General features: G+C 45.3%; 3 protein-coding genes across 6 annotated transcripts; 1 reads left to right on the forward strand and 2 right to left on the reverse strand.

Moving 5' to 3' along the window:
- Positions 1 to 5,733: 5,733 nt before the first annotated feature.
- C17H19orf53 (chromosome 17 C19orf53 homolog) lies at positions 5,734 to 11,752 on the reverse strand. The gene is made up of 3 exons (XM_053371081.1): positions 11,528 to 11,752; positions 9,494 to 9,549; positions 5,734 to 6,910 (listed from the first exon to the last, which is right to left on the reverse strand). The coding sequence occupies exons 1-3, from the start codon at positions 11,631 to 11,633 to the stop codon at positions 6,770 to 6,772; spliced, it is 303 nt and encodes a 100-aa protein (XP_053227056.1). The 5' UTR covers positions 11,634 to 11,752; the 3' UTR covers positions 5,734 to 6,769.
- A 3,179-nt stretch (positions 11,753 to 14,931) lies between these two features.
- Positions 14,932 to 25,289, reverse strand: YJU2B (YJU2 splicing factor homolog B). 4 transcript variants are annotated; one of them, XM_053370922.1, is made up of 10 exons: positions 25,152 to 25,289; positions 23,594 to 23,630; positions 21,983 to 22,036; positions 21,024 to 21,106; positions 20,733 to 20,788; positions 19,822 to 19,882; positions 18,745 to 18,887; positions 18,481 to 18,653; positions 17,146 to 17,284; positions 14,932 to 15,656 (listed from the first exon to the last, which is right to left on the reverse strand). In XM_053370922.1, the coding sequence occupies exons 2-10, from the start codon at positions 23,594 to 23,596 to the stop codon at positions 15,247 to 15,249; spliced, it is 1,122 nt and encodes a 373-aa protein (XP_053226897.1). In that variant the 5' UTR covers positions 23,597 to 23,630; positions 25,152 to 25,289; the 3' UTR covers positions 14,932 to 15,246. The 4 variants fall into 4 exon arrangements, with proteins under 4 accessions (XP_053226897.1, XP_053226898.1, XP_053226896.1 ...); XM_053370923.1 differs by lacking the exon at positions 25,152 to 25,289 and adding an exon at positions 24,946 to 24,964; XM_053370921.1 differs by lacking the exon at positions 25,152 to 25,289 and adding an exon at positions 24,799 to 24,909.
- LOC128404879 (translation machinery-associated protein 7-like) lies at positions 22,981 to 23,314 on the forward strand. The gene is given in 1 exon segment (XM_053370924.1): positions 22,981 to 23,314. A coding segment is annotated over 1 exon segment (273 nt). The 5' UTR covers positions 22,981 to 22,987; the 3' UTR covers positions 23,261 to 23,314.
- Positions 25,290 to 25,636: the final 347 nt, after the last annotated feature.

A 25,636-nucleotide genomic window follows, 5' to 3' on the forward strand; every position in this document is an offset into this window, starting at 1 on the left:
CCCCTCTTTCCTTTGCATCTGTTAATATTTTAAATTTTATTCGGGGCTTTTTGCCCTGCCAGACAAACTTCATAATGTCCCTCTGCCACTTTCCAAAACTTGGAATAATTGATTATAAAAAATGTTTTTACTCTTCATTCTTTTTCTTGTTTCTTTTATCTTTTGTCTTTCTTCTTTTCTAGTATGCATTCTGGAAAATTGTGTAGACAAAATGTATTTATGTATGGTTATGTATTGTTTCTATTTCTTTTTTTCTATTCATTTTTTGTAACATTTAATAAAACTTAAAAAAAAGGAAATGTGGGGTACCAATATAAGAAAAAGTACACACAAATATACATTATTTAATAATAAATGTAAAAAAACCAACAGTGAGGATAATAAATGAATCGTGTGCTTCAAATATAAAGCTCAATCAGTTGGGTTATGAGCAAAAGGTCCACTTGTTTATCTTTTCGAATCTGCTTTAGTTCCAATATGCTGCTTTGGTCACATGGAAGATGGAGCAAGGATTGTGTCGATGAACATTTTTGTTGTGTAAATAATGTTGTCTTTTCTTTTCCTCTTTTGATTTTTTTACTTCGTATATTTGTTATTTCTTTATTTGTTTATTTTCCTCTTTTTCGTTCCTTTATAAATTTTCTATTCTCTACATAATATCCTTTTTCTTCATATGTAAAGAGATAGCATACAACAGGCTTCCTCAACCTCGGCCCTCCAGATGTTTTTGGCCTACAGCTCCCATGATCCCTAGCTAGCAGGACCAGCGGTCAGGGATGATGGGAATTGTAGTCTCAAAACATCTGGAGGGCCGAGGTTGAGGAAGCCTGGCATACAATGTGTGTACAGTGGTACCTCGGGTTACATATTCTTCAGGTTACATACGGTTCAGGTTACAGACTCCGCTAACCCAGAAATAGTGCTTCAGGTTAAGAACTTTGCTTCAGGATGGGAACAGAAATCGTGCTCCGGCGGCGCAGCGGCAGCGGGAGGCCCCATTAGCTAAAGTGGTGCTTCAGGTTAAGAACAGTTTCAGGTTAAGTACGGACCTCCAGAACGAATTAAGTACTTAACCCGAGGTACCATGTTATAGATACGTAAATTTTTAAGCAATAAAGAATAATATATATATATATATATATATATATATATATATATATATATATAAAGGAAAATGGAGCAAGCTAGTTTTTGGCTGCTCCAGAGAGTACGACCTGAATCAATGGATTCAAATTATAAGAAAGGAGATTTGGGGAAAACATTCTGACATTAGGAAGAACTTTCTGACAGTAGGAGTTGTTTGACAGTGGAATGGATTCCTTCAGGAGATGGTGGGCTCTCCTTTGCTGAAGGTTTTTAAACAGAGGTTGGATGGACATCTGTCAAGGATTCTTTGGCTGTGATTCATGCATTGCCAGAGCTTGGACCAGATGACCGCTGGGGTCCCTTCCAGTTCTGCAATTCTATGATCTTTGTAAACTACTATTCTGACTCCAACAGTGACCTCTCCTGGTGACCATAGAGGAAAGCCTCCCAATTGTCAGTCACAGCTAAGGGAAGTAATTTCCAAACTGTGTGCCACATGATCACACAGGAACGCAAGAAGAGAGAAAACAGATTCAAAGCCCCTGTGAGCCAAAGTAGCCATTCACAGCCGAGGCTGCCCACTGTGACACTGAATGCCACAGTGCTCTGACCTTGGCTCCTTCCACTGAGCCCATGCTCAAGATGGGCAATTCTGCCTGGTCTCTGCATACACACCACCAGAGAAATTTCTTAATTACCTGCGTTCTGAGAAGGTTCCCTGTTCTGCCTTCGCCTCCGTCCAATCAGGGATAGGAGGGAATATCCCAAACAGTGACTCATGAAGAAGCACATCGGGTAAGGTTTATGAGAAACAATTAATTCTTACTCCTCCTGAACTCCTGCACTTGTGTGACGCATTATAGCTCAGTGGGAGTGTAAATGCTATGCCTGCAGGTTCCATGCTCAGTTCCTCTCCCTCCCTCTCTCTCATTAAATTTTCTGTTTTACATTTTAGAATATTCATTTAAACAACCTTAAAATATCAATGACTTCCCTTCTTCATTTTCCATGGTTCATTTTTTATAACATAAATCCCTGCATATTTTACATAAACTAAACCATTCTGTTTATGTTTATGTTCAGTTTAAACTAAACCATTCAGTAGGGACGCGGGTGGCGCTGTGGGTTAAGCCACAGAGCCTAGGGCTTGCCGATCAGAAGGTCAGCAGTTCGAATCCCCGTGATGGGGTGAGCTCCCGTTGCTCGGTCCCTGCTCCTGCCAACCTAGCAGTTTGAAAGCACGTCAAAGTGCAAGTAGATAAATAGGTACTGCTCCGGCGGGAAGGTAAACGGTGTTTCCGTGTGCTGCTCTGGTTCGCCAGAAGTGGCTTAGTGATGCTGGCCACATGACCCGGAAGCTGTACTCCAGCTCCCTCGGCCAATAAAGTGAGATGAGCGCCGCAAGCCCCGAGTTGGTCACGACTGGACCTAATGGTCAGGGGTCCCTTTACCTTTACCTTTAGTCTTGCTAAGATGTATAAGACTGAATCAGTAAGTGCTGGAGATGCAATGAGGCTGAGGGTACGTTCTTTCATATGTGGTGGACCTGTAAAGGGGTAAAAGAGTATTGGGAAATAATTCATAATGAATTGAAAAAAATGTTTAAAAGTACTTTCCCAAAAAAACCAGAATCCTCTGGGTTGGGGATAATTCAGATGGAAATTCCTAGGTGTTCAAAAAAAATATTTATGTATGCTACTACAGCGGCCCGTTTTCTTAGCCCAAAAATGGAAAATGAGCGAGGACCCAACTAAAGAAGAATGGCAACTTAAACTGATGGAATATGCGCAACTTGCGGACCTAACATATAGAATAAGAGAACAAGAAGAACATACGTTTAAAGAAGATTGGAAAATGTTTATTGAATATATGGGGGGAAATTGAGTACACTTGAAAATGTTGGCAGCATTAAGATAAATTCAACAGTGTAAAGAACCTGCACAAGCAACGATGACACAAACCCCCACATATATTAAGCAAAATAGAAACATCACCACCCGACCCCACCCCCACCCATCTTTCCCCCTCCGCCTCTTTCCCCCTATTCTTCCTAAAGTCTGAACAAATGAAACCAATTTGTAAAAAAAAAGTTACATAAAAAAAAACCAGAGAGACATTGCACATACCTTTATAAATCAAGAAAATCTTTAATAAAAATAAGTTTAAAAAAGAAAGAAAAATTACAGTGTAAATAAGTTTTGATGGATGTAATAATAGAATACTGGATGGTTTAAAGGCTCAGAGGGAAGCCAACATTCAGTTACCACTGCATACCTCCAGAAACGATGCCACCAGATCCCTTTTGAAGTCTCAAGTCTTTCTTTTAAAAAATCCTTGCAGCTGTTTACTAGACTTATCTTCCTGTTTCATCTATCTGTCTGCTCCCCAAAACTGGTCATAATGAGCCTCAAAAAAAAAAAAAAAAAAAAGAAAAGAAAAGAAAAGAAAAAGAAAAAAGAGGGTCATCCCTCAATCTCAGGGAAAAGGCTTTTACCTTAGATACTTCCTCTCTCCTTGATGGGATTTGATCAGGCCAGGGCTTCCCCAGAGGAGGCAGGACAGTTTTGAAATAGGAGCACTGAACTTGGAGCATGTCCAAATGGGAGTTTCCCACACTCTTGCTTTTGGCACCTCAGTCAAAAGTGTGGACAAACCCCCTATCATATTGTATTGATCTTACCGTTCTTTCTTCCTCCAAGTTCTATTTGTCACCAAAGGACCAGTTCAGATGAGATGTTGTACAGCTTGAGAAGTGAAGGCGCATTGAATCTGCTCAGGTTTACCCTACCCTCCACACACACCCCAACACCGTTACAAACGCTGTTGAGATTGTTGTCAACATGTGGACTATGTCTCTATCAAAGCTGGCTTTTGTTGTGTGGCATTTCCTCCCTCGTTCCGTAATCCCCTCCTCTGTGTCCTGTTAATGCTCTTTTAGTCATTACATGTGGTGTTTGTGCGTGTGCCTTAATTAAACAGGAGTACAGATAATCCAAAAGGGACTGTGGTCTAAACAAGTGTTTCCCAACCTTGGGTCTCCAGCTGTTTGAGGACTACAATTCCCATCATTCCTGACCACTGGTGTTGCTAGCTAGGGATGATGGGAGTTGTAGTCCAAAAACAGCTGGCGACCCAAGGTTGGGAAACACTGGTCTAAACCACTGAGCCTAGGGCTTGCCGATCAGAAGGTCGGCGGTTCGAATCCCCGCAACGGGGTGAGCTCTCGTTGTTCGGTCCCAGCTCCTGCCCACCTAGCAGGTCAGGGGAACCTTTACCTTTACCGATAATCCACTGGATGGGGTGTTAGGTGCACTTCCTGACAATCTCAACATGACTGCCAATATATTTATAGTGCATAATTCTGCCCCTCAACAGGATTCTCTGGGCAGCTAACAATGGAACACATAATAAAAAATAAATATATTTCAAAGTAAGCAAGCAATACCTGCAGAAATCTCAGAAGCCCAAAGAAGATGCTATGTCAGATTTCTACTGGTTGGGAGTGGGGTTTAAGTTAGGGCTGCCATATGTCCAGATTTTCCTGGACATTACTGGGATTTGAAAGGCAGAATTGACATCTGGGGGGATTTTCTGAAATGTGGCATCTTTTCCTGGATCTTAGGCAAGTCAAGTTTGTTTGTGTTTTTGTAAATGCTCAACAACTTTCGGGTTTGCCTAAGAAAAGCTCAACAATTTTGAGTCCTTCTAAAAAACACTCAACAACTTTCAGGGTGTCCTGGTTTTTACTTTTTGAAATATGGCAACCCTAGTTTAAGTGCCCTGCACAGTTCCTTGTCTATCCTCAAAGACCCGCACAACCAGAATAAATTATGCAAAAACTGCAGAATAAATTATTCAAAATAAGAGAAATCATGCAAATTTGCTTAGTATGCATAGTTTATACATGCTGCAGAATCTAGCTTCTCTTGTTATACATTTCAGAATTCCCAATTGTTTTCTGATTAGATCTTTTAAATATGCATTTTAGCACATTTAATAAAGCAAGTTGCCATAAGAAGTCCACATATTTTGCCTAGTCTAGGTGGCAAATCTTAAAATTTGTGGTTGCAAGTATCCTGCCTCTCACCCAAACAACAGTGCCTGGTCCCAGATCGTGGGTTGCATCTCCAAAATGCTCCCTGGCGACCTTGCGCCAATCACTGCCTTGCAGCCTAACCTACCTCACAGGGCTGCTGTGGCAATGAAATGAGGAGGGGGAGCACCATGTACACCACCATGAGCTCATTGGAGGAAAAGGAGGGATATATAAATGCAATAAATAAGGATAAAGTGGTTGTGTTTAGCCAGATTGTGCCCTCTGTGTTGACTAACTTCTCGCCTCCACTCCAGGACATTTCCAAGTACTGTGGTACCTCGGGTTAAGAACTTAATTCGTTCTGGAGGTCCATTCTTAACATGAAACTGTTCTAAACCTGAAGCACCACTTTAGATAATGGGGCCTCCTGCTGCTGCTACTGCACAATTTCTGTTCTCATCCTGAAGCAAAGTTCTTAACCCGAGATACTATTTCTGGGTTAGCGGAGTCTGTAACCTGAAGCGTCTGTAACCTGAAGCACATGTAACCCGAGGTACCACTGTAAATCTTTCATCCCTGTTCAACTGACAAAACTGCAAGATGAAATGCTCTGAGTTAAGAACGCGCTTTTTAGATAATATATTTATTAAATGTGGTGGAGATACGATAGTAATAAACAAACATCTGCAGTAGTTACAGGAACAGGGATTTCAATTTTAAGAAATTACTTTAGATTTGGGATTCCTGATCTGAGAACATATACCTTGGTTTTATGTTATCTCCGTGTGGAAGAATTAGCTACTATGAGCAAGCCACAATGGACCTTCTGGGTTCCAAAAGCAATCAACAAAGATTATTTCAGAAGCAAAAGGGACAAGGTTGAAATGGGCAGCAAAATAAAACTATATGGACACTCAGAAGGTAGCAGAAAGGGGACAGATGACAGAAGGGATCCTTTTTACCCAAACCACAAAACACAAGTGAGTAAATCACACTTGTTTCCAGAAACAGCTAAAAACCTCAAAACTCAGTTGAGAATTTCTGCTTCTTCATACGGGGTAGATCAAGTCTCATGCAGACATTCAAGCCCTATAGAAAACAGTGGTTTGAGATTCATCCTAGCCAGCTGGGTCCTGCCCAACATTCACACACTGGACTCCCATGTTTGCAAAGACACCCACATGTGTAAATACCAATGTGATATAGGTGTCATACATGCCATGTCTGTAGACCCACATGAACACATGAAGTCCGTGTCTGATTCTGACAATTTGGTGCTGCTGAAACACCAATGGCAACAGCTCCAGTCGCTCCTACAAACTCTACCCAGTCCAGGCTAGCTTTGAAAGAATGGCTTCCACTGAAGATGTTAACGAGAAGACAAGTCCAAATATAAAACAGGGGAAATGCTGGGACTTGAACCAATATTACATACAACAGAGCTGAAAAACAAAGCCCATCTCTTCACCTAGGCACAGAACAGCCCACCCGGTTTCTCGTGTGAAGGGAAGCTTTCGCCACCAACTGAAATGTTGCTACGTTATTAATCTGTAGGCTTTTCCAACACTACAAGGCGGATGTCATGGGTACAGTCGTCCAGCCGTATATGGCTGCTCTCCGCCACCCACTCAGGTACACAGGTCATAGCTAAGGCTTGCTGGAGTGGCCTGGCTCTTTTGTGGTGTCCGCTTTGGGTGCCTTCAGCACACTCAGTTTCTTGGGTAGTTTAGCGCTGGCCTTCATCACCACTTCGTGCTCAATCTTCTTACGGATGCCCACCTCCAGGTTCTGCAGAGAAAGAAGTTTATATGACAACTAAGCAGCTATGCACCTGAAATGTCCCAATGTTATGGTGTGCCATTGAAGTTTGCTTACGGGGGGGGGGGTAAGGTATTTCCGGTTTTTTAGCGGGTGGCGCTGTGGTCTAAACCACAGAGCCTCTTGGGCTTGCCGATCAGAAGGTCAGTGGTTTGAATCCCCGCGACGGGGGGAGCTCCCATTGTTTGGTCTCAGCTCCTGCCAACCTAGCAGTTCGAAAGCACGTCAAAGTGCAAGTAGATAAATAGGTACCGCTCTGGCGGGAAGGTAAATGGCATTTCCGTGCGCTGCTCTGGTTTTGCCAGAAGCGGCTTAGTCATGCTGGCCACATGACCCGGAAAAACTGTCTGCGGACAAACGTCAGCTTCCTCGGCCAGTAAAGCGAGATGCGCGCCGCAACCCCAGAGTTGTTCGCGACTGGACTTAACTGTCAGGGGTCCTTTACCTTTTTATACCACCCTTGATCAGATATGACCCCAGGCTGGTTTACAATAAAAGCAAACAATACAATCCACATGAAACAACGATCAAAAACATCCTAATGAAAAGAACAGTAGGGGAGTTTGAACATACGTAGAAGGCCTAGGAGGGGGGAAAAAAGGATTTGGCTGGAGTCTAAAACATAAAGCTCTCCCCATGGTCACCACCAACCTCACTCATGACAGAAAGTATCGGTAGATGCGGGTCAGTGTGAGAATGGGCATTCCTTTAGATACCCATGAGAGCCAAGGGCCTTAAAAGTCAGTGCTTGTGCCTTCACTTAGGCTCAGAAACAAACAACAACAACAACAACAACAACAACAACAACAACAACAACAGTAATACTAATTTACTATTTATACCCCGCCCATCTGGCTGAGTTTCCCCAACCACTCTGGGCGGCTCCCAATCGAGTATTAAAAACAATACAGTATTAAATATGCTGGAGAACAATACAGCATTAAATATCCTGGAGAAGAGGCGAAGTCCCGGCAGACTGGAGGAGGGCAAATGTTGTCCCTATTTTCAAAAAGGGGAAAAGAGAGGACCCAAATAATTACCGCCCAGTCAGTCTGACATCAATACCAGGGAAGATTCTGGAGCAGATCATTAAGCAAACAGTCTGTGAGCACCTAGAAAGGAATGCTGTGATCACCAATAGTCAGCATGGATTTCTGAAAAATAAGTCATGTCAGACTAACCTGATCTCGTTTTTTGACAGAATTACAAGCCTGGTAGATGAAGGGAACGCAGTGGATGTAGCCTACCTTGATTTCAGCAAGGCATTTGACAAGGTGCCCCATGATATTCTTGTAAAGAAGCTGGTAAAATGCGGTCTTGACTATGCTACCACTCAGTGGATTTGTAACTGGCTGACTGACCGAACCCAAAGGGTGCTCATCAATGGTTCCTCTTCATCCTGGAGAAGAGTGACTAGTGGGGTGCCACAGGGTTCTGTCTTGGGCCCGGTCTTATTCAACATCTTTATCAACGACTTGGATGATGGACTCAAAGGCATCCTGATCAAATTTGCAGATGACACCAAACTGGGAGGGGTGGCTAACACCCCAGAGGACAGGATCACACTTCAAAACGACCTTGACAGATTAGAGAACTGGGCCAAAACAAACAAGATGAATTTTAACAGGGAGAAATGTAAAGTATTGCACTTGGGCAACAAAAATGAGAAGCACAAATACAAGATGGGTGACACCTGGCTTGAGAGCACTGGGCACCACAGTTCAAGAAGGACACTGACAAACTGGAACGTGTCCAGAGGAGTGCAACCAAAATGGTCAAAGGCCTGGAAACGATGCCTTATGAGGAACGGCTAAGGGAGCTGGGCATGTTTAGCCTGGAGAAGAGGAGGTTAAGGGGTGATATGATAGCCATGTTCAAATATATAAAAGGATGTCACATAGAGGAGTGTGGTGGAGTCTCCTTCTTTGGAGGTCTTTAAGCAGAGGCTTGACAACCATATGTCAGGAGTGCTCTGATGGTGTTTCCTGCTTGGCAGGGGGTTGGACTCGATGGCCCTTGTGGTCTCTTCCAACTCTATGATTCTATGAAATATTAAAAACTTCCCTAAACAGGGCTGCCTTCAGATGTCTTTTAAAAATAGTATAGTTGCTTATTTCCTTTACATGTGATGGGAGGGCGTTCCACAGGGCGGGTGCCACTACCGAGAAGGCCCTCTCTCTGAGAACCAGACAGAGAACCAGAGAAGTTTTTTAAATTCAGATGAGCCATCTCAGCTAGAAGCACAGCAGCTGAATCTGTACTAGTTATAAACTGTCTCCAGGGGCAACACCAAATGCAATGCATTGCAGGAGTCTAACCGAGAAGCTACTTGAGCATAGAGCATGGTGGCCAGGCTACCCCTGTCCAGAAGCAGCTACACATCATGTCTTAGGCTAAGCCAGTGGAAAAGTGCTCCGTGCCACTGAAGACAATTGATGATTGGTCCGTGGGTTGAAAACATGCGCCCACATAGCACAAGCCTCAGAAGGTGGTCTCTGCCGTTGCTGCTTGCAGAGTGTCAGTTTAGCATGGAGGAGCGTGGGAGCATCTCACCTTTTTCAGTTTCTGCTGCTGGATGACCCGAGCCTTCTTGGGAGCAATTATGCGGCCTAGGAGAGGAACCCAACACAAAGGAAATAAATTATCTTTCACTTCCACGCTGCTACATCTCCTAGGCAGAAGCTGTGCAGGATATACAGATATGCAGAAAAGAATTTGCCTACCAAATACCATTGTTTCTTACTAGATGGGCAACCTTCTCTTGGGCTAGATTTGTATGTAACCCACTGTCACTACTCAAAATATTTAAAGTACATAATTTGTAAAATAATAATAATAATAATAATAATAATAATAATAATAATAATGCAGAAGCTGTTTCAGGAGAGTTACAAAGATCATGTACAGCTGCACTGGACAGTGTGTTTGTTGCTCTACTCTGGAGACTCGCCTGGAAATTGCCACAGGCGCAGAATGCTGCAGCCAGAGTGCTGTATGGAGAGTCTGGCCATCCACACATTACAGTACACCTATATTGAAAGAACTGCACTGACCACCAAGTAGCCACTGAGCTGAGCTCAGTGTTTTATTATTAACATATAGAGCCTTGAACAATTTGGGACCGAGGTGCCTAAACGATTCCTTTTCCCTGCATCAGTCTTGGTTTACCGTATTTTTCGCCCTATAGGACGCACTGTCCCATAAGGTGCACCTAGTTTTTTTGGGGGGGAAATAAAGGGGGGAAAATTGTTTCCCCCCCAGGCGCGGGGCTGGGGCGGGGGAAGCCCGAGCTTCCCCCGACCCCAGCCCCCAAACAGGCAGCTCTCTGCGTCCTATAGGGCGAAAAATACGGTAAATATTCAGTGGAGGCCTTGTCAACAGAGCCATGGAATGCCAGTGTCACCTGATGGCAGGGTCTTCTCAGCGGTGGAGAATGCTCTCCTCGCTGTCATTTGTAGGGTGCTTCCAACATTTGTTAAAAACAACACCTCTTTATTGAGGCTTTCCCTGACTGTCAACTGTATTTCTTACATCTGCAGAAGTTGCTTTTTTAAATAATACGATTTTAATGTATCTTGCTATGTTGCAAACTGTGTTGGATTTTTTTAAAAAATAGCAAGGAGTTTAGAAATGTATTGAAATAAATACAGTGGTACCTCGGGTTAAGTACTTAATTCGTTCTGGAGGTCCGGTCTTAACCTGAAACTGTTCTTAACCTGAAGCACCACTTTAGCTAATGGGGCCTCCTGCTGCTGCCACACAGCTGGAGCATGATTTCTGTTCTCATCCTGAAGCAAAGTTCTTAACCCGAGGTAATATTTCTGGGTTAGCGGAGTCTGTAACTTGAAGCGTATGTAACCTGAAGCGTATGTAACCCGAGGTACCACTGTAAATCCCCACTCAGCCTTATTTGCCCATCCAATTTATTTCATTTACACCCCACCTTTCCTCCGGAGAACTCCAGGCGCTCTACATGATCCCCTCTTTCTCTGCACACATCCTTTTACCATCACAACCTGTGCCGGGGAGAGGCAGCCCAAGGTCAGCGGCTGAGTTCTTATGGCTGTGAGAATTCGAACCTGGGTCCCCTCAAAGTCCAGCGCCCTTAACCGCTATGACTGCGAACCCACCATCCAGTCAAGGCAATATGGCTCCCCCCCATCGCAAAGAATCAAGGGAACTGCAGTTCGCTAAAGTTTCTTTCCATTGTAGCCCTGAGAGGCAAACCACAGTACTCAGGATTCTTTGCGGGAAGCGACCTGCTTTTTACGCACGGCGCGCGCGTAAAAGGGGAACATGGAGGGCGCTCTGGCACCGGCTTCGTGGATCACGAATAAAGAAATTAAGGGGAGGAAAAGAAACCTCCTAATTTGGTCTTAAGTCGCTTGGATTGCCTTGGGCAAGAGAAAGCGACAACATTTTTAAAATAAAGAATAATAATTATTCCTCATCGCGTGCTTGGAGAGGAGGGGTTCTTTTTCGCGCACCCGGAATGCTTCCGAGCGCGCACAAAAGTCTCCGGAACCGGAGGCGAAGTTGCGAGCTAAGCCGGCGCCCGGGCGGCCTCCGTCCGTCCCTCGGCCCTACCTCCTTTGCGAGGCCCTCGGGCCGCTGCCGCTGCCGCCGCCGCCGCCGCTTTCTTCCCCGCGGAGGCCGCCTTGCGCGCCTGGAACTTGCGCTTCCCCTGAGCCATCGCTCTCGGCCGCCTTGCCTTGGGTGGTCTGCTGACTTCCGCGCGCCCTGGTGGACGGAGGGAGGGAGGACTCGAACCCGGAACTGCAGGCGCAGCTGCCGGGATGCGAAAGGGCACGAGCGGCGCGCGACCCGGAAAAGGCCGGCAGGGCGCGCGCCTCCTTGTGCGCAGGCAGCGAAGGGAAGGCAGCTACGCAGGCTGCTCTTTTCATGAAACTAGGCCAGCTTTTTGGCAGGATCCTGGCTCAAGCCACAAACGATGATGATGATGATGATGATTTCATAAAGTGAAAATCCGGAGCTTTTTTTTCCTTCTTGTCACAAGCCTGGCAAATCTTGATATCCTATGCTTGATCTGATCACATTGATAGTCTTTACTTGGACTTTGTTTTTAACCCATGTGCAGCTGCACTCATTCTACGTGCCTATTTCAGTTTTGTTGTTATAATTGTTCTGTTTTATATACATTATAAAACGGAATAACAAAATTCGTTACCAAAAAACCACACACGAGTTACTTTACCAACTTTAAAGAGGCTGGAATTAAGCCACCAGAGGTTGGGGGAGGTTCTAATGTTGTTTTAATTGGTTTAATTCAATTTTGATAAATGCTATGCTTAATAAATTGATTTGGTCTTTTCTTCTGTTGTGCTGTACCCCAAAGTTGAAGATAGGGTAGGGAAAAAATAAATTCCACTTGATTCCATCCTGTAACTATTCCCTATCTTTAATAAATACCTTTAATGTGGTTTTTGACTCAGCCTCAAATAGCAGTCACTTTGTATTAATGGTTGATTTTGTGGCACAGCCAGCCATTCCCACAGCTAAGGCCTAGGATGCCCCCCACAGCTTGTCTATGTTGATCTTGTATCTGTGCATATCAAAAACACGTTAAGAGACACAGCAAGCTATGCGTTTGGAATCTGTAGCACTGTTGGCTCATTTTGTACCATGAAGTTTGGCTTCTGTTATGTAATCCAGAGCACCATGGCTCTTCAATTTTAAATAAAGCAAAAGGTACAGTGGTACCTCGGGTTACATACGCTTCAGGGTACATATGCTTCAGGTTACAGCCTCCGCTAACCCAGAAATAGTGCTTCAGGTTAAGAACTTTGCTGCAGGATGAGAACAGAAATTGTGCTCCGGCGGCGCGGCAGCAGCAGGAGGCCCCATTACCTAAAGTGGTGCTTCAGGTTAAGAACAGTTTCAGGTAAAGAACAGACCTCCAGAACAAATTAAGTACTTAACCTGAGGTACCACTGTACATGTTTCTGACCTCAAAGATTAGGAATTTAAATCAGAAGAGTTTTGTGCTGACATCAGGCTATGCCTCTGCTCACATTCCTATGTGTGGAAGCACATATTTTAACTTTGGGTATATTCACATTGCTACTTCCTCCTTTATGTATGAAACAACAGCCTGTTACGAAAAAGGAGCAATGCAGCTGAGAGCTCCAGATGGCTGGAAAGCCAAACAGGATGTTGACGTTATGGGACTGTACCGTGGGAACAAGGGACAGTCTATTCAGTGTACTGAGCACCAGATGTTAGCTCAGAGTGTCACATGACCCTGTACTGGAAGTACATGGGAGGAGATTCTCTCTCTGCTGTTGGTGATGAGAGAGAGCAGTCACGTTTCTCTGTACTGCTGGAAGGACAGAAATAAAGGCATGTAAATACATTTCTGTCTGTCTCTTTCCCCTCCCTGGGAATGAGAGGGGAGGTGTGTTCTTCTCACGTTGAGAAGGATCGCCGATTGAGACCTCGCGTGGTCTTGCCGGGAGTCGCAGACAGGGAGGTCAACAAGGTTTCAAGCCGGGCACCTGGAGGGTGGCCAATTCCTCTGACTTTTGGCTTGAAAACCAACACAGCCACCCTACTAGCCCAGAGATGGAAAGAAAACAAGAGAGGAATGGCAAACCAAGCTGAGGGACTACGCTGAAATGACAAAACTGCCTGGAAAACTCAGAAACCAAGAGGACAAAAACTTCATAAAAGAATGGGGAAAAATTGTAAGTTATTTAGGAGACCACTGTAAGCAGATGGAAACATTGGCAGGATTTTAATTTCACTTGTAGTGTAATAATTACCATGGAAATTATGGATTGATATAATAGTTAGAATTTGGAAGAATATGCAGTTTTAAAAGTTGTGAGATTTGGAGGAATCTCTGTATATGGATTTATATTTGGATTTTTATAACTTTGTACTTGTAAAATCAATTAAAAATGATTTCACATTGCTACTTCCTCCGCATCCAGTGCACTCTCATTACTTATTTTTGAAGCCGCATTCACACGATGCTAGTAGCCACAATCCACATTGATTAGATTTCTTGACAAATACAGATGTTTGATGTGTTTTTCTCTCAAACCAGCTTCAGTTAGAAAGCTGGGTTGTGGAGTTAACAGATAAACACGCAAGTACAGATGACAGCATAACGAACAGGAGTTCCGGGAGGGATGCAAGGATGGTGAAACAGAAAAGGCGATGGTGCATGTTGCAAAGACATTCCCACCCCTCTCTGATGTGAATAACTCCACACAAATGCGGCTTGAAATGAAGAAGGGAAAAAACGCCTTGCTGCATTTCAAGCCACTAATGTGAACATAACCTTTGTGGGCAGATTGGGGTTCATACAAGTGTGGACAAGGGGTTTGGATTTTGACCCATTTCACCAGGTGCCCATTTCTGGCACAGCTATGGGAGCCCATGCTCTTCCCAACAGCAAATATCTATCCCCGTTTCAAAATACGGGTCTACTGGAGGAGTCCCCGATCTTTTTGGGCCTGGGGCATATTTGGAAAATTAGGCACCCCAAAATACCCATTTGACAGAAAAGCTGACAATGTTCAAACCACGCCCCCCCCCCCCCCAGGTAGCAGGAAGGCAACCCCTCTGAAGAGCAAAAGAAAAGAAACTCATCATTCAAACAAAAATGGGAGGTGTCTGGGAGTGCCGGAGTGCCACAAAGCCTACAGGTGCCACGTGTGGAATCCCAGTTTTAGAAATAGATGATTTCAAAAGGCTTTAATGCTTTACCTGTATACATACAAAGATGCCTGCTTTCAGCTTCTTTCCTTTTCACCGCAAACCCAGGTTGGTGGGTTCAGCTATGGATAGCTGAGTAAGTAGAGCATGAGATTCTTAATCTCAGGGTTATGCGTTCAAACCCCAAGTTGGGCAAAAGATTCCTGCACTGCAGGGGGGTTGGACTAGATGACCCTCGCGGTCCCTTCCAATTCTATGATTCTATGTGTGCAGCTGTCAAGACTTTGGTCAGGACAAAAGAGGCAGGGTTATAGGGATAGCTGTGTTTATTTTGTGGTATGTTGGACAAAACAAGGAAGGGGTCATGCTTAAATAACCAGGGGCACAGGTGCAAATAGCTCAAGGAAAAGCAACAAAATGGAACTCCCAAGGGCAGACAGACAGACAGACAGACAGACAGACAGACACACACACACACACACACACACACACACACACACACCCCTATTCAGAGATTCAACTGATAGGCATTACAACTGCACAGTCTTTTGTTGGTTTGGGAGGGGGGTGACAATTTGTACATCAGATCCAGTCACATTCTATCCAGAGCCACAAAACTCTGTTCACAGTTCAGCTTCAGGATCAGATGCAGAGTCAGAATAATCTGCAACAAGAGAGGTAGAAAAATGGGATAGGGGGCTTCCTTCAGCCTTTTGGGAACCCACTTCAGGCCCCGTGAGAGAGTCAAGGGACACTTTCTTCACTGCACTGTCCTGGTCCTGCGTGTTAACGCATGATGTGGGATCTGAAGCCTCACTCTCCTCTTCGGCTGAAGCTCGTTCCCTATCCCTGGATTTCCGACGCACAACACCCAGGTCGTTCATCGCTACGGGTGTCTTGCCAGCTGGGGATTTCCCCGACAGTGCCAGTTTTTTCAGGGTGTCATTGGCTTTGGGGCTTGAGACCTGGGCAGATGAAAACCATGGGCGGTCAACAATCTCACTGCGTTTTTGCTTCTGTTTGTCTTCATAAGCTGGATGGAGAGAGAACAGGTTATCATTACCATTTTTGTTTTTATTTCAAATTATATTTTATTAATTTATTTATTAATATATTATTATTAAATTACTAATAATATAATATATTAATATTATTAAAATTTACAGAACATGTTAAAAATGGGTGGGGAATTAGTACAAAGTAAGACACTGCATTGCAAAAATGCAAGCAAAAAACAAGATACATATAACCAACTGAATTGCATGCTGCATAATAACGATGTCATGGATGCTTTAGCTGAGATTCCTGCATTTCAGGGGGTTGGACTAGATGACCCTTGGTGTTCTTTCCAACTCTACAATTCTATGATTCTCTGAATAATTTGCCCTCTGTGTAAGCCAGCCTCTTCTTTGAGAAACCTGTTGACTGGGGAAAGAACAAACTGGCAAAGTCCCATTTATGTACAATAGAAAAGGGAACCCAGCAGTCAAAATTGTCTCTCTGGGACAATTTGCATCAACCTCTCAGATAATGCCACATTGCACACTGTCAAACCAACATTTCAACATCAAATCACCTGCTGTTTTCCATTGAAAACAATTTCCATGCAAGCTGCCGCCAACAGGAATATTATAAGGGGACTATTACATAACTGAAAATGGTACTGTGTGCATTGCAACAGAAATATCGGAAGCTGTGTTACACCAAATCAGATTATTGGTCCACCTAGCTGATGACAAGTCTTTCCCACCAACTGCAACTTGATCCTGTTTTTTTAACTAAGAGATGCTGGGGGCGGGGAAATGAACCTTGGACCTCTTGCACGTTGAACATGTGCTCTACCACTGAGCTATGGATAGCTGGCACCTCAGCATCCTCTCCAATGCTACAGGGGATTTTGAAGCATAAAATAATCTGGTGCAGCTATAATGTCTTGAGACCGGTCTGTGTGACAGCCCAGTGCCTGCACCGTTATGAGAGATAGTATCTTTGTATTGTGGCCCAAGTTCAGCTGTTCTCCAACCAGGATCTAGGAGTCACCGGAAAGCAGGGAAGGGTGGGTTTCTGACAACTACAGCAGTTGTGGGGCGATGGCAGGTGAGACAAAGTCTGCACATGTGGAAAGCAAACATAAATTATACAATACACATGACATCACTGTCTCTTGTTTTAGTACATAACGAATACTGTAGCCTAGCAACCTAGCTTGATTGTGAGGGTTTGCCAGCTGTTTCTTTTGAAACCTTAGTGAAAGAATCCATCAGAAAAGGAGTCAGATGGTTTGTGCGGCAAGACCTGGAGCTCTAAGGGCTTTGTGGGGGAAGGAATGTGCAAGGACACAAGTGGGGCAGCAATGTGAGCCTTCTCCTTGAATCCCGATTTCAACAGGAGGTCATCTGTTTTGTGCTGCCAACAATGGTGTTGGGCCTTTGCACAGCACACTTCAGGCTGCAGAAACCCTACCCTTCCTCCTGGTATCTTCCAGCCCTCCAAAAAAAATCAACCGCTAAGGCTTCACGTACAGCCAAGGCTCTGGTACTTGAGGAGCGCCGCCAGATGGCGGTCTTCGTCAGACTCTCTCACAAGTGGGATGCTCAGGCATGCTTTTGACTGCAGGGCGAGATCTTTCTTCTCCTCCTCTTGCAGGACTTTCTTTTCTTCCTATGCGTAGGAAAGGGAGACACAGAGACAAAAAAAGAGAAATCCACATCAGAAAGGAGGTGGGGGGGAAAACTAAAACACAGGCCAAGACTAGCAAGACAGGAATAAACATTTTTAAATCCACTGCATCCAGTTGTCTTGGAGGAGCTTAGTTAATAAATAAAATAAAAATAGGGATACAAACTTGGATCCAGCCGTATAAATATCCTCCTGCCTGGTTGTCAGTAATCAATAAAAAAATAACTCCAGGATACCAGACAGGGAAGTTCATTCTACAATACAAATTGCATTTCTCCATTGAATAATTCTTGTTCTGCCTATGCTTATTGGATTTGGTATTGCTTACATTAAAATTTACATTAACATTTAATTAAATTTACATTTAATTAAAATTAAAAAGGGGACGCGGGTGGCGCTGTGGGTAAAACCTCAGTGCCTAGGACTTGCCGATCATAAGGTCGGCGGTTCGAATCCCCGCAGCGCGGTGAGCTCCCGTCGTTCAGTCCCAGCTCCTGCCCACCTAGCAGTTCAAAAGCACCCCTAAGTGCAGGCAGATAAATAGGTACCGCTTTATAGCGGGAAGGTAAACAGCATTTCCATGTGTGGCACTGGTGCTGGCTTGCCAGTTGCAGCTTCATCACGCTGGCCACGTGACCCGGAAGTGTCTTTGGACGGCGCCGGCTCCCAGCCTCTTGAGCGAGATGAGCGCGCAACCCTAGAGTCGGTCACAACTGGCCCGTACGGGCAGGGGTACCTTTACCTTTACCTTTTTACATTAAAATTAATTAAAAAAGAAACCCAAATGTCCATAAAGATAGCACGCTAAAATGCAAATGACTAAGATAAGCATGCAAGTATGCAAGCTATTAAAATTTTTTGCAGAGCAATTCTATACATGTCTACTCAGAAGTAAGTCCCACCCAGTTCAATGGAGCTTACTCCTGAGTAAGTAGGTGTTGCATCACAGGTTGAATCCATTCATTTTTTCGTGGGACTTTTTATTATGAAACACCATTCACTTTTATTTAAATTAAATCAATTAATTAGTTGAAAGGCACATGGTTAAACCTCTAAAAGTTATTATGCGGCTGACAGTCTTAAGTAAATATATTACTAGGAACACAGTTGAAATCTCACCCTGCCTTCATTTGTTCAGGGCCACGAAGAGGAACCCTCCCACCTCAACATCTCCTTACCCTGAATTTCCGGCGAAGGCGGCTGTTGAGCGCAAAGTCATCTTTCCAGGCGCTCTGAGCCTCTTGGATGTTCTGCAGGGTGGGGAGGGCTCGCTGTAGCTTGCTCTGATCCTTTGAGCCATGCTCCAACCGATACATGGCATCTGTCTCCAGCTTCTGCTTCTCCTCGTGGGCTGAGAGACAGATACAAACATTAGGCCTGGCCAGGCCAGCTGAATCCTTAAACACCCCAACAGCAGGATGGGCATAGCTCCCTAGGCTCACCTGTGGCCACTATCTGCTCATTCGCTTCCACATCCCAGCGCTCTTCCTTACGCCGGGCACCGCTGACAATGACATAATCACAGTTGGCTGGGTCCGTCTGCATCTCAATGTGGTTGGGGCAAAGGTGACATTTCATACGGAACCTAGAAGGCAAGTTCAGCAAGAAGGGATGGTAAGGGGGATACCAGATGTTGTGGCCATGAATGGAAGATGTTCAGAAAAAAGGCCTCCTACTGTCACACAGAACCCTATACTGACCTTCCACCTTTTCCCCTACCATCCCTGTGTCCCTGTAGGGGGGACTTATGTTCTGCATGGTGGTTGGTCTGTGCAACACATGAGGCAAATCTATTTTCTGGTTCTGCTGTGTTTTAGAGGATGAAAAGCATGCCTCTTTCAAAAGGCCAATGGCTGCTGAGCAAAGCTAAGTCGCTGATTCTAATGTGTCTGATTATGATTATTACATTTTATTGTTTGTGGGTTTTTAGGAAGCCACAGTACAGATAAGGAAGTCTCTTGCTGTGGTTGTGTTTATTTTTTCATGGCTACAAGCAGGAAGGAGAAGACGACTGAGCAGGGCACCCAGCTAAGCGGATAGTGCCACAGAGCTTCTGGTCTCGCCCCATGGCTAGCAGACTTGGACCAATCAGAATGGGTGCAGAGGAGGGCAACAAGGACGATCAGCATTATGGGAAAGAAGTCCACATGAAAAAAGGTTGATGCAGCAAATTACACACTGGTAGTGGACTCTGCCTCACTTGAATGTTTTCTAGCAGGACAACCACTCTGGATTTCCTCCACCAACAGGGGGTTGGACCTACAGGAAAGGCCCCTCCACTCTACGATTCACACGCCACAAGCAAGCATGTGGAGTTACACAAATCAGACAGTTTGCACAGCATGCTGTTTTTCTTGATCTTCCACTGGAAGTGGAGGTGGGAAACGTGGGTACAGATTACCTAAACACCAGCCAGTTGCCTCTTCCCTTTGCCAGACCTGAACTTCCACTTGATGCGCACACTGCCCAACTGATCCTGGCCCAGAGCACTAGACAACAAGAGCCCTCACAGCACCCACCTGTAGATGGGGGTTGTGTAGTAGTTGCCAACCTTCTTCTTCTCAGCATTGTAGCGAACACCTGCAGTCAGCAGAGGGAAGAGTAGAATTTGTACATTCCTGCCTCCGATTTCCTGATCACTCAACGCCACCCTGGAATCTTATCATTACCAACAATGACTGATTAATTCATTTTAAACATTTATGCCACACCCTTTGAAAAACCTTTACCTTAATTACCAAAATGGCAGGACAACGAAAGTGTCCCAGATATTTTGACTTCCAGAATCCCTAACCCCCGTTTTATTTACTAGACTAGGAGCTGAGAGCTTGTGGCACTTCAAATGCCCAACTCTTATCATAATTGACCATTGGCCATGCTGGCTGAGGCTGATGGCAGTCTAGACATAGTGTAACGACACATAGGTCACAGGTTCTCCATCCCTGATCTATGTGTAAGCTGTAGGGGCATATAATCAGAGTGCAGCTTCTGTTCCAGCTTCCAGGACTTCTAACTCCTTTTATCTATTAGACCCATCACTCCCATCTTCTCAGTGGTGAGAACAGACCTAAAGAGATATAAAATCCCATTTCTCTTATTCTAACTAGCAACAGTTGACCTTATGACTCCTACTGGCCTCCTGGTGTGCAACCCTTCCTTCTCAGGTTTCTTCCTGACCTACCCTGAAGCACTAGTCCCCAAGAGGTGAGAAGTACTCAGTCACACCTAGCAGCAAAAAAGCAAGACAAAACAGGAGGCTTTCAGAAATACCAAATGGAGATCCAACAAACAAGGTTCCTCTTTGCAGTACATAGCTCTTGCCGCAAAATTCCACTACCTTCAAACAAGCCCCTCTCACCACATTCAAGCTCCTATTAGCTGTCTATGTATCTAAGGGATGGCCTCAACACCAGCCACCTTCCACACTTACCCATGCCAATGTGGTTCTGGCAGCCATCACACCAGATATTATAAGGCATCTCAAACCTAGGAAAAAACAGCCAAGAGACGTTCACTATAGGCAGCAGAGGCATCCGACCGCTGCAGCTAGCAAGAAAGCAAGCCCTGTTTGATGTCCACATGCAACTTAGCTAGCATAGAGCTGGTCCCAATGTGCAGGCCCCAGACCGTTTCCTATGCCCCCCTACAAAGAGCACCAGGTAATAAGGACTCAACTCCAAGGTGCCCTGGCATGCTAAGGATTGCATCTAAGTGTCCTTACCTGATGATGAGGATACCCTGGGAGAGTTTACGGGCTCTTTCCCGTAGCGGATGGCTGTTGCGGTACTTATTAAGGGAGCCATGCTGCAAAAAATGATAAAAGAAGATGCTCAACTTGCTATATACAAAGTCCAGTGTCAGTCATGACTCTACGGCCTTCATCCGATGACAATATATGTACCCCTATGACGTTGTCCATTCCAGGGAAAACCAGGATTTTTTAGACTGACCTGTACTTAGGCAGGAATAACCAGATGCACAAATATAAGATGTGAAAAGGATATAGGGGTATTAGCAGACCACAAGCTTAACATAAGTCAACAGTGTGATGCAGCAGCTAAAAAAAAACATTTTAAAAATGGTCCTGCTCTAGGATTAATTATCACTTTCGTATGGTCTTTTATCACATTTTATTTTTATCCTTTGTTCTTATTCAAGTTTTCCATTTGTCAACAGAAAAATAATTCTGCAGAAATCTAATTGCTTTTTTAGAAATACATTCTTCATTTTACATTGAACGTATTACTACCATCTCAATGCTTATTTATGAAGCAGGCAAGAGCAGTAAATTACATTGGGTTGTCTCATACCTAGAGTAGACCTGGTGTGGGGAACAGGATGCCAGTGAGGCCAGATCTCCCAAACATGTGAGATCCTGAACCACTCTCACATGCGGACAAGACCACTCAAAGGAGGCAGGTCTACTCAGTTGAAGGCAGCACCCAGAAAACCTGGCTTGCAGACTTGTGCCTGTTTCAGCTCAGTAAAAGCCTTCCAGGCAATTCAAAAACTGATTCCTTGCTATAACTACTAGGTACACAAACCCCCTCCCCATGGAACTTATCTTGCCGAAGTCCAACATTTGTTATTTCATTGCAACACAAAAAAACAAAAATGCACACAGTCAGCACACAACTTGAAGCGCTGGACTTCCCTCGGAACCCCCAATTGTTCTCTTACCTTGGCTGGATCAAAATCGGGTGGGTAATACTTATTGACTCCTTTTCTTTCCCCCTGTAAATAACCAATGACAGCATTAGACTCCTGTTGCTCAATAACACCTCAAGCAATTAAATGTGTATGAAAACTCTGCAAATACAAGCAGGTTTTTTTGGGGGGGGGATGCAGGTGTTTTGAAGTGGACCCTGTATACTAGTTTTGCCTGCTTGCTTCCTCCTAGCCCAGAGACTTTGAGTCCGACAAAGGAGAGGGTTCTCTTTGTGTTCTTCTGCAGTGTTGGGAAGAAATGAGCCAACACTGCAGAAGAACACAAAGAGAACCCTCTCCTTTGTCGGACTCAAAGTCTCTTTGGACCAGCACCCTGCTGACCAACCAGATGCCTATGGGGATGCACGTGGTTCTGCAAGTTGTGCATGAAGGTTAACAGATTTACTACATTGTCTTCCTGCCCCCCGGCAACTGGTATACAGAGTTGTCCCATCCACTAACATGGAGGTTCCATTTAGCTATCATAATAGCTAAGCCACGCTTTCAGCAAACCCCCACCGCCACTGCCCCATTTCAGTGGCCTTATCCAAGCAGTCACGTTGTTCAAGCAACAGCTGTTGGTTCAGGCCAGTTCTCACTTGATGACAGTCCACACATAGGTACCTTGGGAATGTCAGGAGCCATCTAAGCCAGGCGAACACCGACTGTTTCATGTCTGCAGGTGTGTGTGTAGGCATACACAGGGATGCCATTGTGTCCAAATATTCAAACTAACAGCAGCTCCATAGAAACACAGCCTTATGCAGTTCCAAGGTGCTAGCAGGGAAGTTGCAGCCAAATGTGAACCAGCCCCCATTGGTAATTATTGCATTTAAACTTGTTTTGTTGACCAAAAGACCAGTGTATGGAGAGCTATCCCAGGACATATGCTTCAAGTTACCCTTGCAGTTAAGGACCAGTTCACATTTAACAGCAGCACCTGTGGGGTCGGGGAGAAGCAAGCAAGGCAGCAGCATCATGTCAGAATGGGACGGTGGCAAGAAGGAACCCTTGAAACAGCCCAAGAAGCAAGTAAAGGAAATGGATGAGGGAGACAAAGCATTCAGGCGAAAACAAAAGTAGGAGCAAAAGAAAGTCGTTGAGTTGAAGGCAAAAGCAGTTGGCAAGGGCCCACTTACTGGAGGTGGGATTAAGAAATCTGGTAAGAAGGAGCAGATGGATGAGACTATAGGGCAAGAAAAGCATTCACTCTCATTGGATGCTTGGCAGCAGGATCGATTTCCAGGCTGATGTTGTGGCAAACATTAATTTGAGCACTTATGTACATTTTGTTCAAACAAAATAATTGGCCTTTTTTTGTTAAAACCAAACCAAACAAACAAACAAAGCAGCACCAGTCCCGGGAGCACACATGGCCATACATAAGTGTGTAGTCAGGTCAGCATCCTACAGAAGCATGTTTGTGTGAGTTGGTGTCTCTCTGGGAAGCTAGATACATGCTGCTGAAAAACACACAACTGCAGCATCTCATGAAAGTGTTGTGCTTACCCTGTTGAAGTTCAAGTACTGTGCTTGGGGGAAAGCAACCTTGTGGGTGTGCTACAAAACACCCCATGTACTCACCATGATGAAAGAAGTCTAGCTGAACAGCTGGAATGGCCTAAGAGAAGAGCAGGAGAAAGTTATTCCTAGGATATTCCCAGAGAGGAGAAGCACAAGCAGCATCACTCTTTGGAGAGCCCAAAGCAGCAGCCACCTACTCCCAAGCTCCAGAACGTGCTTCTGATGCTAGAACTTCTGCCATATAATGTGCAGAAATAACAGAAAGTCACAGCCTCTGAAAGCAGGGCTAGAGAAACCTGGCTTCTGTCAAAGGGCACATTTCTCCTGGGTACTATTGGGGGCGCATGCCAGCGTAAGGGGGCAGATCCCAAAGTGGGCAGGGGACCCTCTTTGTTCTCTCTAACGCCCCATTTTCTCCATGCCCAGTAGTAACAGTGTGCCTCTGAGTGTGTGCAAAGTGCCTTTCTCTGTTAAGCACTTCTAGGCCACATTCGTCTTGCCAAGGCTGACTGCTTTTTCAGAAATAAACCTCTGGCTATAAAGTAGGCTGTATGTGGGCACACACCATCAAAGAGTCCTGCCATGGTATTACAACACGCCTCTCTCTCTTTTTCTTAAGAAAGTGCTTATAAATATTTCTTAACCACGGACTGTTGCCGCCTGGGCCTGGCAAAGTGCTGAAATACATCTTGAGCGGGCATATTATGCTGCTTCGAGGGTGGCCGGGATTCCTCTTTCTAAACCATCAACGCTAGGAAATAAACCCACGCAGAGACATGAACAGAGATACAGGTCTTGAGGCGACCACAAAAGGGTGCCCCCTTCCCTGCCAGGGAAGAAGGGGCGAGGAAAGATCTCTATCGGGGGAAACAACGCGGAATAAAGATCTCCATCGGGGATCTGCTGCCCCTGGGGATCCTGCCGCCTGAGGCCGTCGCCTCACCTTGCCTCAGGGGTGGGCCGGCTCTGTCAGGACCTCGCTTAAAGGGCCTGCCAACTGGTGAGGGGGGGTCCCCCACTTTCACCCACACGCCCGTTTCTCTCCCAGGTATGCTTTTAATCTGGTCTTATCTGCAAGCCGCCTCGACTCCCAGTCAGAAAAAGGCGGGGTATAAAATAAAATTTATTATTATTATTATTATTATTATTATTATTATTATTATTATTATTATTAATTGGATCTGCCGCCCCGTGCCCGGCCCTTCTCCGGCGCTCCTGAGGCTCTAGGGCGCCGGGGGAAGCGGGGGGCCGAACCCCCCACCAACCTCGCCGCTGTTCCGGCTTCCTTCTCCGGCCGCCTGCTCCGCCTCCTCCGGGCTGCCTCATCAGCGCGCGCCTGGCGCCGGATCCTGCCCTCTTTCCCGGGGAGGAGCCTGCCTGCCTGGCCGGCCGCCTTTCCCCTCCCCAAGTACCCGAGGCTGAGGGCGAGAGGCCGGCCTGGGGACGAAAGGGGGCTCTCCTTCCGAGCGGGCCGCCGCCCGCTCCCCTGCGCTAGCGGAGCTTCTTGAGCCGGCCCTCGGCCTCTTCCTCCGCCGCCGCCGAAGCCCCACGGCAAGCCGCCCGCCTTGGAACTGTCCGCGTTGGGAAATGCAAAATCCGTTTCCCCCCCAGTTCTTACTTGCGAATGGAGCCCAGGAAGCTCTTCTCTCTCCGGCCGCCGGGAGAGATTTGAGGCGAGCCGAGGGGCTTGTTCGAGGTGCTGCCAGCTTCTCCGGCTGCCAGCACTGAGACAAAAGACGCCCCTCTTCGTGCTGCAGATTTCGCTGCAAATGCACCTTTTCTTCTGCCTTTTCCTGGTATTTTTATTTTTATTTTTATTGCTTGCTACAGTTCTCTGCAAAACAGACATTCTGCAAATGCAGACCACTAGGTTTCATAGGTAGTGCTCACAAACAGCATTTTGTGCATATAGTATCTGAAGGAGTGCGGAAGCTTTCTCGTGGGATTATCTGTGTTTCTATAGACCAACCTGGAAGCTAGTGCCTCTGCTTGAATCCAAGGATATTTGTTCTCTCGTCTCCAAAATAAAAATGATGCTGTTTTTAAATCAGAGTTCCTCAAGTGCCAGAATTGGTCCTCCTGACTCCAGCTTCTGGCTCAGCT

This window comes from Podarcis raffonei, chromosome 17 (genome assembly GCF_027172205.1).
Source record: "Podarcis raffonei isolate rPodRaf1 chromosome 17, rPodRaf1.pri, whole genome shotgun sequence".
Lineage (NCBI taxonomy): Eukaryota > Metazoa > Chordata > Lepidosauria > Squamata > Lacertidae > Podarcis > Podarcis raffonei.

What these genes read in the sequence shown, in the direction of transcription:
- C17H19orf53 (XM_053371081.1), bottom strand. Translation starts at nt 11,633, where the DNA reads ATGGCTCAGGGGAAGCGCAAGTTCCAGGCGCGCAAGGCGGCCTCCGCG. An exon ending in CCGAGGGCCTCGCAAAGGAG is followed by an intron (nt 9,550 to 11,527) that starts GTAGGGCCGAGG and finishes TTCCTCTCCTAG; the next exon opens with GCCGCATAATTGCTCCCAAG. An exon ending in AGCAGCAGAAACTGAAAAAG is followed by an intron (nt 6,911 to 9,493) that starts GTGAGATGCTCC and finishes CTTTCTCTGCAG; the next exon opens with AACCTGGAGGTGGGCATCCG.
- YJU2B (XM_053370922.1), bottom strand. An exon ending in TGAGCAGATAGTGGCCACAG is followed by an intron (nt 18,654 to 18,744) that starts GTGAGCCTAGGG and finishes TCTGTCTCTCAG; the next exon opens with CCCACGAGGAGAAGCAGAAG. An exon ending in GCCTTCGCCGGAAATTCAGG is followed by an intron (nt 17,285 to 18,480) that starts GTAAGGAGATGT and finishes TCCTACGCATAG; the next exon opens with GAAGAAAAGAAAGTCCTGCA.